This window comes from Halichoerus grypus, chromosome 5 (genome assembly GCF_964656455.1).
Source record: "Halichoerus grypus chromosome 5, mHalGry1.hap1.1, whole genome shotgun sequence".
In the NCBI taxonomy this organism is placed as follows: domain Eukaryota; kingdom Metazoa; phylum Chordata; class Mammalia; order Carnivora; family Phocidae; genus Halichoerus; species Halichoerus grypus.
In genome coordinates, this window is record NC_135716.1 from 112309350 (window position 1) to 112327315 (window position 17966).

The 17966-nt window shown below is 42.7% G+C and overlaps 1 protein-coding gene across 8 annotated transcripts in view; it reads left to right on the forward strand.

Annotated features, from left to right (window-relative positions):
• TGFBR3 (transforming growth factor beta receptor 3) overlaps positions 1–17966 on the forward strand; it is a 197995-nt gene that overhangs the window by 156297 nt on the left and 23732 nt on the right. For all 8 annotated transcript variants that reach the window (XM_078072769.1, XM_078072770.1, XM_078072771.1 and 5 more), the window contains 7 exons: positions 362–551; positions 2254–2588; positions 2989–3141; positions 5434–5574; positions 5765–5923; positions 10542–10841; positions 13763–13883. In XM_078072769.1, coding sequence (XP_077928895.1) covers positions 362–551; positions 2254–2588; positions 2989–3141; positions 5434–5574; positions 5765–5923; positions 10542–10841; positions 13763–13883 — 1399 coding nt within the window. The remainder of the gene's footprint in view (positions 1–361; positions 552–2253; positions 2589–2988; positions 3142–5433; positions 5575–5764; positions 5924–10541; positions 10842–13762; positions 13884–17966) is intronic.

Sequence of the window (17966 nt, forward strand, 5' to 3'; positions counted from 1 at the left end):
TACATCATTTTAAGTAAAAATAAGGGAAAGTTTGATATGTGTGTGTATATAATTTAAACATTAAACTAACTCTAGTAACATACTAGGTATACTTAGTATGTAGCTACTTAGTGATCATTGGGTTATTTTTATCAATATAAGCAACCCAAATGGTATGATCAAACAGCATGAATAGATTTCTCTTTATCTGCTATTAAAGATTTTCATGTCAGTGTCCTTAGTCCAAGGAAAATAGGGATCAAAAGAATAAATAGTTCCTTCATCTACAATATGTAGAATCTGTTTGTTTCAGATACTCGATTCTTATTTAAAGCACTGTTTAGTTTTAGACTCATGAGTGAAATTTTGCTGTGATCTTTAGGCTCCTAACAGTATTGGCTTTGGGAAAGAGAGTGAAAGATCCATGATAATGACCAAATCAATAAGAGATGACATTCCTTCAACCCAAGAGAATCTGGTCAAGTGGGCTTTGGACAACGGCTATAGTCCAGTAACATCATATACAGTGGCTCCTGTGGCTAATAGATTCCATCTTCAGCTTGAAAACAATGGTAAGTGTGATTTTTTTTTTCCTCAAGTAAAAATATCCACCAGATGAGGCTTTCCAATGAGGAACTCTCATTTCAGCTTATATGGTGCTGTTGTTCTGTTGTAAATTTTGATGATTCATTTGACTACATTTTACTATAAAGCTTAAGGTTATCTAGAATTGTGATAGATTATTTTGAGGAAATGGTCTTTTTGGTACAGATTTTTCACTAACAGAGTTGATTGAATGTTGGAGAACTTCGTTGTAGATCACATAATTCACTGTGATTACATTAGGAGCAAATTAGCCTGGGTTCTTCTCTCAGAAGTGCCTCCTAATCACTTAGAGCTGAGGTGCAGCTGCTCCTACTACAGGGGAGAAGTCCCAGGTCAGACTGTAGTCTTGCAGGACGGTAATCACCAGGCACTTTCTCGATCTCACCCAGAGGGAACACAGGAGTTCTTACCCCAGTTGGATGGAGCAGAAAATTGAATATTAACAGGTTCTTGAGGCTTTTCCAGAACCTTATAGCTAGCGAGACTCAAATCCCAAGTTTTCTGATCCCCAGACCTGTTCCTTACCCCAGTCATACTGCTACCAAGCGTGAGTAAGGGCCATTTATTCACCGTTTCAGGGGGAAGTTGCTTAACCTCTGAGCCTCAGGTTCCTCCTCAGTAATATGGGAGAAAAAATAGGCCCTACCTCAAAGAGTTGTTGTGAAGGTTTCTATCAACGTACAAATTAAAAACCTTCCAAAGCTCTGATTTCTTTTGGATCCATATGGCTGTGCCATCTTTTTCCAAAAGATAGTATTGAAGGAGAGTTCATGTCCTCTGGTTATCTTCACTTCCTGCTCCCACTGAGGTAGACTGACCTCAAGCATTGGCTTTGAGACTGGATATGGACAACACTGGGAAAAGTTTTCTTCCCTAAATTGTTGAAAATAGGACAGAACACTGAGCATTAATTATATGCAGATATGTCTCTCCCTTTGAAGGAATAAGTGTGCCTAAGCAGCTTTCTCTTTTCAGGACTAGGTTCTAAAAGGCCAGGATGCCTAGATAGCTGTTGGAATTTAGTAGGCAGAAAGGAGATAGCGAATAATTTTAAAATGCCAATATTGTTTCAAGAATTCCTTAGAGAAATTATGCTAAAGAATCTCTAGATTCAAGGGAGGTATTTCAGTGGCCCAATAATATATTGGGACAATAATGTTCTTATTCAAATCATAGATTTGTATAGCTTGTAGAGCCTTAGAAGTTACCTAGTCCAGTGGTTCTCAACCTTGGGTGTACATTGGAACCATACAGAGAGCTTTAAACATATTAATGATTAGGTCCCACTCCAGAGAGTCTGATTTTTATTTGACCTGGGGTACAGCCTGGGTATAGGGAATTTTTTTCAGTTCCCCAAGTGATTTTAATGTGCAGCCAAAGTAGAGAACTATTGATCTAATCCAACCTCAATTTTAAAAATTAGAAAACCAAGACACAGAGAAATAAGCCATTGGCCCCAAGCCACTCAGTCAGTTAGAAAGAACATCAGGACTAGAATTCAGGCTTCCAGATCCCCATCTCTTTTACACATTGCTTGTGAAGAGTCATTTTACACATGCCCATTCTGTGCTAGTTGCTAGTTCCCCTTGTTCCTCCTTCTAATGATGATGATGATTGTGGCCGGGCATCAAACACTGATGATGTTTCGCCGCCTTCTGTCACCACCAGAGGAAATGAGAGATGAGGAAGTCCATACCATCCCTCCTGAGCTACGGATCTTGCTGGACCCTGTCCCCCTGCCTGCCCTGGAGAACCCACCCATCCGAGGAGGCGGAGGCCGAAATGGAGGTTTCCCCTTTCCTTTCCCTGACATCTCCAGGAGAGGCCAGAAGGAAGGAGGAGAAGATGGGATCCCCCGGCCAAAGGCCCCGGTCATCCCCAGCATACAACTGTTTCCTGATCCCACAGAGCCCGAGGAGGTGCAAGGGAACATGGAGGTTGCCCTGTCAGTCAGATGTGATGATGAGAAGATGATCGTGGCTGTAGAAAAAGATTCTTTTCAGGTCAGTGCAATTTCTTAGAGAAGAGAAAGCCACCTCCTTTCCCCTCTTGCGCCAGTGTGTGTTAGTTATTTCCTTCTCGTTCTTTCACTTTTGAACTCTGGGGACTTGACACTGTTTTCTCAGTTGGATGGACTCACTTCCCCTTGGCTGGGAGTCTCACTCAGGTCCTGTTGTTCTCAGTTGAGGGGGGTCCAGATCCTCATGTGTCAATATTTTGGTATTGAATTTCCAAGGCCAACAAACACAATCCTAGGTAGGTTGGGAGGAGGCGAGCAGGGAGGGGAAACGCAGGCCTCCAGCAACCGATACTGTATGGGAGGACCGGGCAAAACGTGCTCCCCGTGTGCTGCAGACCTGCCTGTGGGCCCCCCCTTTACGTCTTTGGTGGTTGTTGTTTCAGGCCAACAGCTACTCAGGGATGGAGCTCACCCTGTTGGATCCTACCTGCAAGGCCAAGATGAATGGCACCCACTTCATTTTGGAGTCTCCCCTGAATGGCTGTGGTACTCGTCACCGGCGGTCAGCCCCAGATGGTGTGGTTTACTATAATTCCGTGAGTGTTCTCCAAAACAAAGCTTGGCCCTTTGCCATAGCCTTGCCGTGTGTTACCTTAAAATTAGCCTTAAAGTTTCTATGACCATGAGCAGGGGCATGTACTCCAGGCCTAAACAAAGCCAAGCGTCAGTTCTCAACAAAATGGGATGTACTTTGACCCTGAGTCTACACAACTGAGCTAACCAGCTACGTGGTCTCTGTGGCCTCATTTGAGTTTTGTCCAGAGATGGGAGGACTTCTCCTTTCCTCATGAACAAAAGAACCAAGAGAAATCCGAAAACGGCTCTCAAGAAATTATTATTAAGTCTCTCTCCACCTCTGAGAAAGATCCTACCTTGAAGCAAATCAGGAGATTTGCTACTTTTGACGTTACCCAAAGCGAGATTACATAGATTCCCCCAATGATAACCCACTGCAATAGCTAACCTACACTTTTCAGAAATCCTTCTTGTCAGCTCATTCATCTAAATCTTTTTTCTTCAGATTAAGCCAGTTCTTGCAGAAATACACACTAGGCAGTGAATATTAAAATAATTTGAAACATGAAATTTCACAAGTACTTTATAGTGTTAATTTTGCAGTTCAGGTTATACTTTTGATGGTAAAAAATAAGGCTCATAAATCCCCGAGTTCAGCTTTGGCATGGGACAGGGTGGGTGGGACTGTCATTCATGTCCGTCCCACTGCCCTTCAGTAGATACACTTGACCCATCCAGAAGAAAGACTGGAGATCAGGTGCTCTGTCAGGGTGGCTCACGTGGGCTCTGACTCTCCTATGGACCCAAGTTTATTATTCTTCAGACTTAGAGTGTTTGAGCTGGAAAGAACCTTCAGATGATCTCATTCAACTTCCTCATTTCACAGGTGAGGAAATTGAACTCCCGGGAATTAAGAGTCTTGCTTAGATTTGAGGAACTAGTTAACGGCAGAGCCAGGACTGAATCCAGCTTCCTGACCTCTCATCCACTAATCTTTCCCTGACACCAGGCTGGCCCAGCTAATCTCCCTTTGTTACTGGAATAATTTATTAACCTTTGACCTCTATGATGAACACCCTCCTGCCAATTCCAACACTAAATTTTCTTACATTATCCAGTTTTTCCAGGTATAATGAATGGCATATATTACTGATATACTTGATTTTGGAATTTTAAGTTTATGACTAAATTAACACCAATAAGAGGCTATGGTAATCTGTTAAGTAAAACAAACACACACACAAACAAAAAAATATGCCTCAGAAGAGAAAGGTGTATCTTAAGCCTTTAAAATCCCTTTCTTCTCATGGGTGTGTGTGTGTGTGTGTGTGTGTGTGTGTGTGTGTGTGTGTGTGTGTGTGTGTACTGTGATGATGATACGTAGGGTAAGCAATGTCCTGGGTACTTGGCTTCAATTCCATCAATACTTCTTTCTGCGGAACTGGTAAAGAATGGAGAAGTGGTTTTCCTATATTCTTTTCCCATGCTGTTCCCTTCAGTGAATATTGTAGCTGTTCCAATTATAACTGTAGCAATTTTCTGACTTATTACATATTTTTGTTTTGCACCATATTCAAAAATCTAAGCCCATGAAATAAAACCAAACAAAAAATGTGACTATTCTATAAATGCAAAGAAATTAAGATTTTATTTATGGAGTCATGGTCCTCAGGTGGATTTTACATGTTACCTAGAACTAACCTAGGAATAGTCATTTCAACTAACATTAAGATAGATTGTCGTAGATAAAAACACGATTCTTTCCTGCATCTGTACACCGTACACAAAGGTATGGGGGAGGAAATGAGGAAAAGATAGAGGAGTACAGAGAAAAGATGAGGAGACTAGCTCGATAGTAAACATTAGGTACTTAGTTTCCAACTCACACTTTATACAAATCTTGATGGGTACAAATAAGAAAAGCTCTTCGAATTAGCCTGCTCTTAGGATTTGTTAGAATTTTTGATGTAAAGAGAAGCCCCCCCTCCCCTCCAGTGTAGACTGGCCTACTGACAACCCCGTTCAGCCCTGTTTCAGTGCCTGGTTTTTTCCCACTGTTTGAAACAAGTCTTACTTTTTCACAAGGAAAAATGCATATTTTAGTTCAAGTCTTAATTTGAACGTGTGTTGGGTTTCTCTTTATTTTTATAATCTCTTTGAAGGTAAAATCCTAAGAAAACTTGGAGTTTTGGGGTTTTTTTAAGTTCAGATTTTCGGTTTGCATCTGAATTATTACATGGGTGTCTGTGTGAGGTAGAACCAAATCCTGTGATTTGGTGTTGTAACCATACCGTGCTTTCTTTGCCCTTTAGATTGTGATACAGGTTCCGTCACCTGGAGATAGTAGTGGCTGGCCAGATGGTTACGAAGATCTGGAGTCAGGCGATAATGGATTTCCAGGAGATATGGACGAAGGCGATACCTCCTTCTTCAGCCGACCTGAAATTGTGGTGGTATGTGTTCGTTTGCAGCAGGTAGTTTGTGAGAATGTTGTCTCTTTGGTTGGCTTTAGTTAGGGACTATTGGGTGGGGCGGGGAGGGGGAAATGGATGTTAAAGACCAAAGCTTACAAAGTTCCAGGGTCTTCATCCTTCATTTGGCTGGGATTTATCTCTGTTTTGTTTGTCTGTTTGTTTTCCCCAGTTTAATTGCAGCCTGCGGCAGGTGGGGAATCCCAATAGCTTCCAGGACCCACCCAACAGAAACATCACTTTCAACATGGAGCTGTACAACACTGACCTCTTTCTCGTGCCCTCTCAGGGGGTCTTCTCCGTGGCAGAGAATGGACACATTTATGTTGAGGTATGAGACCTGGACATTAGCCTTGGGCTTTTAGGTTAGGGCGGAATTGTCGTAGCTCCTGGGGCAGAGCCAAGGTGCCTGCCCCAGAAGACCTCATCATGTTCTTCCCTGCGGCCCTTAACCAGCTCTCCGTGAGGGCTTGCTCAGAAAATGCATCCAGGTTGATTTCTGACCAAAGTAAGACATTGCAGGATTTGCTACATGGGGAGAGCGTTTTACAGATGAATGCTTTTTTAAAAACTGGTGGTGTGATGGGGCACCCGGGTGGCTCAGTTGGTTAAGCGTCTGCCTTTGGCTTGGGTCATGATCACAGGGTCCTGGGATAGAGCCCTGCGTCAAGCTCCCTGCTCAGCGGGGAGCCTGCTTCTCTCTCTCCCTCTGCCTGTAGCTCCCCCAACTTGTGCTCTCTCTCTCTCTCTGTGTCAAATAAATAAAATAAAATAAAATAAATCAGTGGTGTGAATTCTACTAATAAAGCCCCGTTCTTGCTTGTCATTAGCATTTTTGGAACAGGGGTTCAGTAGTAGAACACACTTTAGTGAAATGCTGCATGCTACCCTATCTCATGAAAATTAAGGTTTTTTTAGATCATTATCTAAATGTATCTATAAATGTGTTAAGCTGTTCCATATATGTAATGGTAATGATTATGCATAGCCTAAGTCTGTCGAATAACTATAAAAATATTAGGTAGTGGTAGTAAGAATGAGGTAATAACAGCTAATATTTGTTGCAGATTTATTTTGTGCCAAACTTGGTTATAATTATTGTAGTAATTTACTCTTCAAAGCAGTCCGATGAGACAAGACTATTGATATCCCCATTTTAGGGGTGAGGAAATTGAGGCACAAACTTGTCTAAGGTCAGACAGTAACTAGTGGAGTTCAGAGTAGGGTCCATACTCAGGTTGTCTGGCTCAAGAGCCCACTCGATGCTATCATTTATCCTCAAAGTGCCATTTAAAGAGGAGAAAATGTGACCACTTAGCAGTGCATTATCCAGGTTTAGATTAGATTCTAGGATATCTGCTGGTCTTACAGGAACATCATCCTCTCCTGAGCTAGTTTTGGGGCTAAACTGCAAGCTGGTGTTCTACTTTACTGTGCAAGGAGTGAGAAGCTTACGGGGTTGAAATGGGATACTTCCATACGTTGAAAGTGACTTCAGAGCACATATTTCTATTTCAGAAAGATAAATAACTCTCACATTTGTTCAGATTCTGGGATAGAGCCCACTGGCTCTAGACATTTTCCTGGATCTCTCCTCTTTTTTGATTCCCTGTTTTGAGAGGTCTTCTCTTTCTTTGGGTATACCTTCTTTCTCCACTGGGGAAAATATACTGCTTTCTACATGCTGTTCCTAATTTATAGATCTCTTCTTATCCAAGAGCATTATTTTCTTCTTTCATTTCTGGCTGCACAATCCACCTGTGTGCATTTGGGCAGTGACTCTCTGTCATGCCCTGGGTTTTAGGGGCCCCGCTTAACTGCAGTTTGTTCTTTTCCAAATGTGTACCTGGCTCTGCTAATTTATGGCTTTGCTGCTCTATGCTAATCACTGGCCAGTCTTCCTCCTGTATCCTACCCTGGGAGTTTTGGTTTTTCTTCCCAGTCCACCCACCCAGTGCTGCTTACTTGAAATTCTTTTTTCCCTTATTTTCACATTTATATCTTTTCATATATCATCTGTATTTTTCATAGTTAAATTTAGTCAAAGACATTGTGAAATGATGAAAAAGAAATGGACTGAATCTATTTGCTACCATTTTATTTATTTATTTATTTATTTATTTATTTATTTATAAAGATTTTATTTATTTGACAGAGAGACACAGCGAGAGAGGGAACACAAGCAGGGGGAGTGGGAGAGGGAGAAGCGGGCTTCCCACCGAGCAGAGAGCCCGATGATGCGGGGCTCGATCCCAGGACCCTGGGACCATGACCTGAGCGGAAGGCAGACGCTTAATGACTGAGCCACCCAGGCGCCCCTATTTGCTACCATTTTAAATATCAGGTGTACTGAGAGTTTGAAGAGGGTGGTATATGTTTTAAACAGCTTTATTTTAAAGTTGTTTAAAACCACCTAAAATAGAGAATCTGTAAATATTTTGCAAAATAAAATAGCAGCCACACCTAATCTTTGTTTCTGTTTGGACTCCAATGCTGGTAAGAAAATTTTTTTATTTAAGGTAAGTAAAACTCACTGAATCATTGGTTTGGTCTAGAGAACTATTTCCAAGTTTCTTCTCCCAGCCATCCTTATCACACCCCCAGAATCCTGTTCCTTCTAGACCATATCCTTTCCTTTAATCCAAGACATTATTGATTTTGCCACCTCGTCTTTGGTCATCTCTGGGTGATAGTTGGTCACATCATGGCAGCTTTTCTCTTAGTTCATTTGTCTTGGGGCATTAAAAAGAACTGTTTATAACCCCCAAATTTAAATCTAGAATAGTAACTGCTAATTACAGCTGTCATGTATTGACTAGCTGGGAACTATGTTGTTTGCGTGTAATTGTGACTTTACAGATCCTCACAGTAATTGTTTCTAGTTGGTATTGGTGCCCTTCTTCTGTATGGGAGGAAACTGAGGCTCAGAGTTCACAGGGCATGAGCCACATAATTTCCTGAGGCTTGTCTCCCTCTGAGACCTGTAGTCCTTCTACTACTCATTTCCAGGCCATTTTATTTTTTTACAAGATTTATTTATTTATCTGAGTGCGGGAGGGGCAGAGAAAGAGGGAAGAGAATCCAAGCAGACTCCACGCTCAGTGCAGAGTCCGATGCAAGGTTTGATCTCACGACCTGAACCGAAACCAAGAGGCAGCCACTTAACTGACTGTGCCCACCCTCCCCGCCCAGGGCATTTTAGACTAAAGGATTTGCTGATAATATTTTTTCCTCTAAAACAACTTTTTGGGATACCTTAGAGTTTCTACTATTACATGCTTTTTTTGAGATTCGAGAAAAGATTTACATTTCTTCTTCTGTCTACATGTTTGCATTGTGGGTTCTGAGGTCATGTTAAAGGGTACTTTTTAGTAATAGGATATATGTAATTTGCCATCTTTCCCAGATAAAATATCTTATTTTTCAGAAATATTGGCAAAATAATGATGTGTGAATATTTGCAGACTCCCAAACACTACTTCCTAGAAAGATTTCCCACCAGGTGTTCTCCCAAGGCCACATCGTGGGTTTGGTTGAATCAACCCTGTGGCTACAGTGAAATAGTAAAGAGAAAATGGGCTTGAAGTTGGAAGACCTGGGTTTAAAGCTTGGTTTTATCCAGTGCTTCCCAGGTAGGATTTTGAACAAGTCGTCTCTCCTGTATGTTCATTTTTTCCTCCAAAATGGAGATGAAACTATTTATCTCACCATCAGAGGGATTGAACTTTAAAGCACTACAGTGACATAATGACAATCACCTTCATTGCTGAGTGTCTTGGAGTTACCACGGAGGGATCTTTCAAAATAGTGCTGTGTCCTCAGAGCCCCATGCGGTGTCAGGGGTTTCCCCGGGGTTCTCAGGATGGAAAGTGTGTTTATATCTCCACGCCTTTTGAAAGGCTTCTGGGGCTATTGGCTTATGGTTAAGGACTAACTTTATTTCTAAAGTGTTTAAGTTTATTTTGATCCTAAGTTTAGGCAGAGAATGAGGCATGAGGGGAAAGGCAGTTCATGCAGCGATCCATGTGTCACCAAATGGAGAATCCACTCTGGTCTGGGAATTTTAGCTGAGTTCAGGAGAGTTGAGGTTTGAATTCTGTTTATAGTTGGCCAAACACCACTTCCTGTTTCTAAAGAAAAGAACCTTAGCAAGGTTTGGACAGAGCCCATACAAATGTTTTGTAAGAGGGAAGTATAATGAGTTGGAAACATTTCCAGATTAGATTTCCCTTAAAATACCCTTGGGCTTAAAGAGTGAAGGGAGAGTACTTGGCAAGGTCTGGTTTGGACCTGTGAGCAGCTAGGACACTTTGCCAGGCTTGTGATCGCCACCAGATTGCACGGTCCCGGACACCAAAGCCCGTAGGCCAGCTCTGCATGCTTGCTATGAAGCAGGACTTGAGATGAATCTGCAGTTTTACTGCAAGGTTTTAGGCTCATTATGACTTGTGGCAGTTTAGAAGTTCAGTCCTCTCTGCCTAGGTTAAATAGATTCTGCCTCTGTACTTTATTTTTCGAGCAGCTTTGAAAAATAGCTTGCTTTACAGGTGTACACTATTGAGACATGACACAGTATTATGACATTAGGTGCTTTGCCTGTTGGTGCTTTGTTTATTTTGGAAATCCACTTTAGGTGCATGCTATGCTTTTATTTTTATCTCCCAGAGGACTTATGGGAGGTTGAAGAGACTTAATTCATCTTGTATTGGAATCTTCCAGACTGGCATTTGAACTAAATAATTCACTGTCATCATCCATACCAAGTTTAGATGGAAAACATCTTTTTTCAATGAGTATATATTACTTTTGTAATTAGAAAGAAGACTGTTATGTTATGAAAATAAAGCAATGTCCCTCATCAGAAGCCCTGTGTTGACATGTTACCCTTGTGCCTAAAGTAAAAGTGAGATGCCAACTTGGATCTGATTGCTCTTTCTGTTCTTTTGTAGGTATCTGTTACTAAGGCTGACCAAGAATTGGGATTTGCCATCCAAACGTGCTTTATCTCTCCATACTCAAACCCTGATAGGATGTCTGATTACACCATCATTGAAAACATTTGTCCTAAAGACGAATCTGTGAAATTTTACAATCCCAAGAGGGTTCACTTTCCTATCCCACAAGCTGAGATGGACAAGAAGCGATTCAGCTTTGTGTTTAAGTCCATTTTCAACACCTCACTGCTCTTTCTACAATGTGAGCTCACGTTGTGTACCAAGAAGGAAAAAGACCCCCAGAAGTTACCTAAGGTTAGCAGGCCTTCATCCATCTCTGTGTTATTTCGACATTTTTAGGTGAGGCAATGACTTACCGGAGAAGTTTAATCACGAGTTATTGCAGGTTGAGGTTTTTGGTTTGGGAACTGCCCAATTGAAGTAATAAAATCTGTGTTAGCAGGGAACCGTGAGTTTTATGGAGTCTTAGAGAATAAATCCTGACAGTATGACTTTTTTTTTCCATGCATGCTACTTAGTAGTATCTCACAAATGATAAATCAAGACTGTTTTCCATTGAGGGAGAGGTCTGGCTTTATCTTTGCAATTCAGATAGTGTGCGGTGCCAAAAGTACAGAGAGCCGAAAGGACAAGTTCAGTGTGAGGATTAATTTTTCCAGGTCCCGCTGAGACTTGTATTGCAATTGTTTTTTGACCTTCTCTGTGTGAATTATAAGGTTGACTTGTCTCAGGAGGACTTCTAAGGGAAACTAACAAATATTTTAATTTTTCTCAGCTTCATATTTGTTCATCGTGTTTGCCTCATATCCCTCCCCATATTGAACCCAGTACATTCTGTTGCCACAACAGAAATCAGAACACTTTGACCTTGTTGGAATGGCCGTGTAAGGGGAAATCTGCAAGGTTGATGACGATACCTCATTAGTTGACCTTGTGCAAGAAAGGTGTCTTCTGCCATAGTTTTGTTTCTGTGATCTGCCATGATTTTTTATAATTCCGTATGGGCACTTCTTCTGTAATTATCTCATACAGTGTCAGCTGACTTATAAAACTTTTGTAGTCACATATCAGTCAGTGTCTAAAACTAATGATTGAGCAGTATCAATAAATGTATGTGTGGAATTCTCTCTTAATATATAAGTTGTAAGATAGAGGTACAGAAGGAGGAGGAAAAATTACATTATTGGATAGATTACCACTGATCTGAATGCTTTACACTGTTATATTCCCCTGGGCATCCATTCCTCTGACAACACCAAAGAAAATTTTATACTACATATGACAATGTAGCAAATCTGATCATAATCATTTGGGAGCATGAATGTATAAGATGATTCAGATTATGTTCTTTAGGTTGCTTTTGGAAACATTGATGCCTTAACCTTGTGGACATTCGCCTTCCAGGGACCACCAGTGGACTGTGGTAGAGTCATGGGGAAGCTGAATGCTTGGCTGTGAGATACAGCTGCTCCCTGCAGCCAGAGGATGACTTTTAGGAGCTAGAGATCTAGGAGGGGAGGCCTGGTAGTTACTAGGGGTCTTTACTGTCGGCTTGTTTTTTTTGTTGTTTTTTTTTTTTTTGGTGGCTTGGTTGTTATCTGTCTCTGAGCCTGGCCTAGCACCATCCGTAGCATGTTAGTGTGTGAATATTAATCCTAATATTTCCCTCCGTAACATTCTATGGAGAGCTCTAAGTCCCAGTGGATGACGTGGGATGTGAAGTCCCTATTTACACCCAAGGCACGAGAAACTGGAAAGGGCATGAGGACTGAGAAGGAAGGCCTGCTGCTTACTAACAAGACTTGAAGCAAGTCCCCTGACCTCTCAGAATCTGCATGGCTTCATCTGGAAGAGTGAAATAATAGTACCTGGCTTCCCTCGGGAGCAGAGGAACAAAGGAGACAGTAGATTTGACAACAGTCTGCCATTTATAGAGCAGTGGCTTCAGATGAGCTGTTACCACTGTCTTTGTGTTTACTGCTTGTAGTTAATATTTCCACAGTTCTAGTGACTTCTCAGATGATAACACAGAGCCAAAGAATCTTCCTAGGAGGAGTTCTCAAAGATCGCTGAGTCCAGCCTGGCCCTTAGCTGATGAAACTAAGGCTGGAGTTGAGTATCTTATCCAGGATGGAGCTGTGAGTTGGACGTACAATCGTTGACCCTTACTTAACTGAAGAACTGATAGCACAGTAAGAAGGCTTTTCCTAAAATGCAAATCTTTTCAATAATGAGGCCTTTCTACAGACAATCTGTTGTTTCCCTGTGCAAGACGCTTGTTGAAAAGGCCTTTCTCTGGGCTTTGAGGGAGAGGAAGTTGTCTTCTTATAATACATTGCTCAGAGCAGCAATGACAATAAAGCCAAAAGACTTTGCTCTTTTGTGATTTGAAATTTATTAGCTTTGGGGGATGGCTTGCTGTAGGCTTTTTAAAGGATAGATCTATTTCTTAACAACAAAAGCAAGTAGATGTCATTTACATTAGAGTTTCACCTATTGATGAGCGTAGACAAGGAACTAAAGTTATTTTTTAAAGAAAAAGGTACTGGAGTGTGATCATACTTTTTAAAAACAGGTATACCGAGCTTGGGCATGCTAATTCTAAGTTTGGGGCCTGAAAATAACTGGAAACAACTGTTCTCATGGTCCCCACAAGTGGGTACAATTCCCCAGGGCTCCAGTTTGGAACACTGTAGCAGACGACCCTGGAAAGCGTCATTCTGAATGAGCCTATACCAGGATTTAAAAAATCAAACAAACCGGACAACATGATTATCTTTTTGGACAACAAATGTAAAATCTGTCACTTTCATAAGGCAGCACATGAAGTTTCCCACAATCACAAATCACAAACAGGAACCATTTATGTGAAGCCAGCTTGGTGAAGGGCCAACACTCATCATATAGTTTCTTTACTTTTCAGACTAAATAACACTAAAACCTCTAGTTGTTTTGTGGGAAGATGGGGAAGAAAAGCAGTGTTTATAAGCCATCCAGTGATATTTGAATCTTCAAGTGCAGCTGAGACTATCCTGGGTCTGCCACTATATCTCCCAGATTATTTATGGTTCTTTGGAAAACACCCAGATCTCCTGTTTTTCTGTGGTAAACAGCTGTGAGCTGTCTGATAAGGGGCGCAGGACAACTGTGCAGGCCGAGCGGGTGCAGGCTCTTCAGAGTGACCCCTGACCCTGCTTTGCTCTGCCTCTCTGCAGTGTGTGCCCCCGGATGAAGCCTGCACCTCCCTGGACGCCTCAATGATCTGGGCCATGATGCAGAATAAGAAGACATTCACCAAGCCCCTCGCTGTGATCCACCAGCAAGTAGAAGCTAAAGGTGCGTTTTGGGAGGCTCCGTCAGAGAATAGGGGCCTGAGGGCTGCTCCTTTTAAGAAGCTCCAGTATTAAAACAATGAAAAAGAAGCAGTAGCTCCAATACTATAAATCAAAGTACAGTTGTATTCAAAAGATACATTAAGGGCTAGGGCGCCTGGGGGGCTCAGTCGGTTAAGCATCTGGCTTCAGCTCAGGTCATGACCTCAGGGTCATGGGATCGAGTCCTTAGTTGGGCTCCTCACTCAGAAGGGAGTCTGCTTCTCCCTCTCCCTCTGCCGTTCCCCTCACGCATGCGTGCGTGCGCATGCTCTCTCTCTCTCATTCTCTCTCAAATAAATTAAAAAAAAAAAAAAAAAAAGGGCCAGTTAGTAACTTTAGAAAAGGATTTTTGCCAAAGGAGCCTTTTATATAGTTGGGTCTGCTCTGCCTTACGGCTGAGTTATTAGTGATAGGTTTGCCAATGATTTCCTCTTTTAAATATTAGATCAAAGTTGTCCCTATCCCAATGTCACTCTCCCTTGCCATTCAAATATCTTCCTCAAGTATGGAGGGAAGCCTCCGAGGTCCTCCTCGCATGCCAGGATTGAACAGCCCACAGCCCATCTTTCATGATCTACTAGCAGTGTTTGTGCTGAGTACAAGCTGTCCCAGGGCTGTGTCCAGATCGCAGATGCCTTTGTGGGGGGGAGGGTGTTGTGTTTGTGAATACCATCCATCTTAGGTCAGAGCAGAAGAAAGGTTGAGAACTACTGTCCAAATGCATTTTTATAATTCAGGTTTCAGAATTGTACACAGTCACATTTGTTGCTTGAAGCCAAGGGTGCCTCTTCCTACACACATAGGAGCATTCAGCAGTCTGCACTTTCTTGTAGGAGAAAAGGAAGGTTGCCGTCCTAGGAGATGTGGCCTCAGGTGGCCAGGCAAGGCAAAGCCAGACCTAGTGTAGGCCAAGTCAGCCAAACCAATAGAGAAGCAGAACTGGGCTCCACGGGGGTGTTAGGAATGGACCTGAGGCCCTGTGGACTGTGGAGAGCCTCTGATGGGATGGGCATCACGACTGAAGGGCACAGGGCAAGAACACATCAGGCAGCTGGCAACATCTGGGGGGGGGGGGTGGAACCAAAGGCACATTCAGGCTATCTGGGCAGCTACATTTGTCACTAAAAACAACCTATGACTACCTAGAAACATTGTCTAAGGGTGCCAAACTAAGAGAGGTCTGGGAGAGTAAAAGTGGATTCCTAGCCTCTGGGGTTAGATATTTCGGGGCTAGGTCTCTGGGCCTCCTTCCACCACCCCAAGGGGCAGAGGAGAAACACGGCACTGGAGCCTTGATGAAAGCCAGCAAGCATCCTGTCTCCAGTTGGTAAGCATTGGCTGGGAGACCTGCTGGGTGGAGCTGCTACCACGTCTAGGCTTGGGGGTTAGCCCTGGGATGGACCTTCTGATCTAAGCACTGTTGGATTTGGCAAGGCCAGGCAGCAGGGGCTAATAGAATAAGCACACAGTACCTAATAGAATGGATGCTGTCTACTTTGTTCTTTGGTGGAGTGACCTTTGTGAAAATAGCAGTGCCATTCTTGCTGACATATCTGGTGGTGGCATCTGCCCTTTTCCTAGGGGCATGCTCACTTTGGAAAGGCAAGAGAGTATAGTGGGGAGGGTGTGGCTTAGAGTCAGGAGCCTGGGGCACAACTCTTTCCCTGCTAACTGGCTATGGGACTTTGGAGATCTCTCCTTCTGTCCTTGACTTTCATTTTCTATATCTGGAAAAGGAAGGGTTTAGACCAGATGGCTTCCAAAGACCCTTCAGCTGTAACACTCAGCTCTACTGTTTGAAGAAGCCAAATAGATTTTAATTCATTTCCCAGTCATCCCGAAAGGGGTGTGAAACATACATAGTAGATGTTCATTAGTTCTTCAGCAACACCTTTTGTTGTTGCTGTTTGTTTTACTTTGACTGATTGGTTTTCAACCATTTTATTTTATTTTATTTATTTTTTATTTATTTGACAGAGACAGACACAGCGAGAGAGGGAACACAAGCAGGGGGAGTGGGAGAGGGAGAAGCAGGTCTCCCGCCGAGCAGGGAACCCGATGCGGGGCTCGATCCCAGGACCCTGAGATCACGACCTGAGCCAAAGGCAGTCACCCAACCGACTGAGCCACCCAGGTGCCCCGGTTTTCAACCATTTGAAACAGTGTACCAGCCACAGTCCTTCTTTAAATGGATTGCCCAGGAGCACCTAGGTGGCTCAGTTGGTTAAACATCCAACTCTTGGTCTCAGCTCTGGTCTTGATCTCAGCTGAGGTCTTGATCACAGGGTCATGAGTTCAAGCCCTGCATTGGGCTCCATGGAGCCTACTTTAAAAAAAAAAATTGTTTTGTGTTTTTTTTAAATTTATTGCCCAAAGAGTTCCCTGTTTATTGGGTCCAAGGGGAGGAAATAAGTAAATTAATTGGGTTGCAAAGTATATCACAATCGGGCAACAGCTGGCTGCATTTTGTACTGCGAAAGTGGTTTAACAATAACAACCGCTACCTCGTACTCCATCTGTTACTCTTACCTATTTCCAGAGATATAGTTCTGTGGGTAACTGATGGCAGCAGCCTGCTTTTTTTTCTATGCCCGACAGTAATTGGGCATTAATATTGCAGTAGTATAACTTCTAGTAATTCATTCATGCTTCTTTTAAGTTTGGTGGTATTTTTCTAAGTAATTCCTCTTGTAAATTAGGTAGTTCCTTTTATTTAAACTTAGTGTAATTATCCTGAAAGTTCAGTGTTCTTTTACATAAAAGTTCAAGAGGAAAGTTTTACCAAATATCAAAGCAGTTTCACGAGAGTAGCTTTTAGTGGAGAAACGTGCAGTGAAGAAAGTTCATTGCTTAGGTTTGTTAAACAAATGCAGGTTAGACTATAGGCCAGCTTCCCAGGCGCTGCGTGCAAATGTGCGTTCTAACTGCACTGAGTGGGGTCGGTTTTCTGGCAGTTTTCAGCTCTGTGAGTGACTCCTCCCACCTTTTATGTTTATTTTCTTTTGACTCTGGAATCATTTCTCCATGAGGCAGGCCACTGGAGTCTGTGCTTTCCCTCTGCCTCTCAGTGAATTGGAATAGTAACTTGAAGTGGGAATGTGACCATTTGCCTAATAGCATTAGTTTATTTGAATAATAGCAGGGTCATGATCATTCTTCCTGCCAGCTTTGTATGTTACTGTTGTAAGCCACAGATACTATGGTATCTCTGGAAGTATCTCTTATTGGAATGAATTTTAGGGATAAAAATTGCTCAAGCAGTGGGATGTTTCACTGTCCTCTTTTTTTTTGTAAAGATTTTATTTATTTATTGGACAGAGAGAGAGAGGTAGCGAGAGCAGGAACACAAGCAGGGGGAGTGGGAGAAGGAGAAGCAGGCCTCCCGCCGAGCAGGGAGCCCAATGTGGGACTCGATCCCAGGACCCTGGGATCATGACCCGAGCCGAAGGCAGACGCTTAATGACTGAGCCACCCAGGCGCCCTCACTGTCCTCTTTTAACCACACAGATACTCTTTGAAGGCTGTGCCAAAGTTCCAGGTCTCCATGGTCATTTGGTCCATCTTATTTTTCAACACTTGGGTTTTCTGGGGCAACAGCAGATAAAGTCTCTGGTTATTGGCTTCACAGCCAAGCAGAGAGCTGCTCTGTAGCTCCCAATACCAATGGTGTGGACACATTTCAGGTGGTGTTTCTTCCTTCTGTGGACAGAGAGAATAGGCCAAGACTAAATAACTCTGGGTCCCTCCTCTGGGCCACCATTTTTAATGGAACTGGCCCGAGCCTCTGCAGCACGGAACCACCATCTCAGTCCCTTGGGAACCAGCACTGGGTTAACATTCTTTTGCTGCTAAAACTTTCAACAGTAGATGACGGTGCTGGTGGTGGTGATAGTCATAGAAATGACAACAATGATTATCTCACATTTACTGAGCATTTACTTGGTACAAGGCTCTGTGCTAAATGCTTTGTGTGGATCCTCGTATTTAATCCTCATAGCCCTTCTGTGAGGCAAGTATAGAGCAAGAATAAGTAACTTGACCAAGG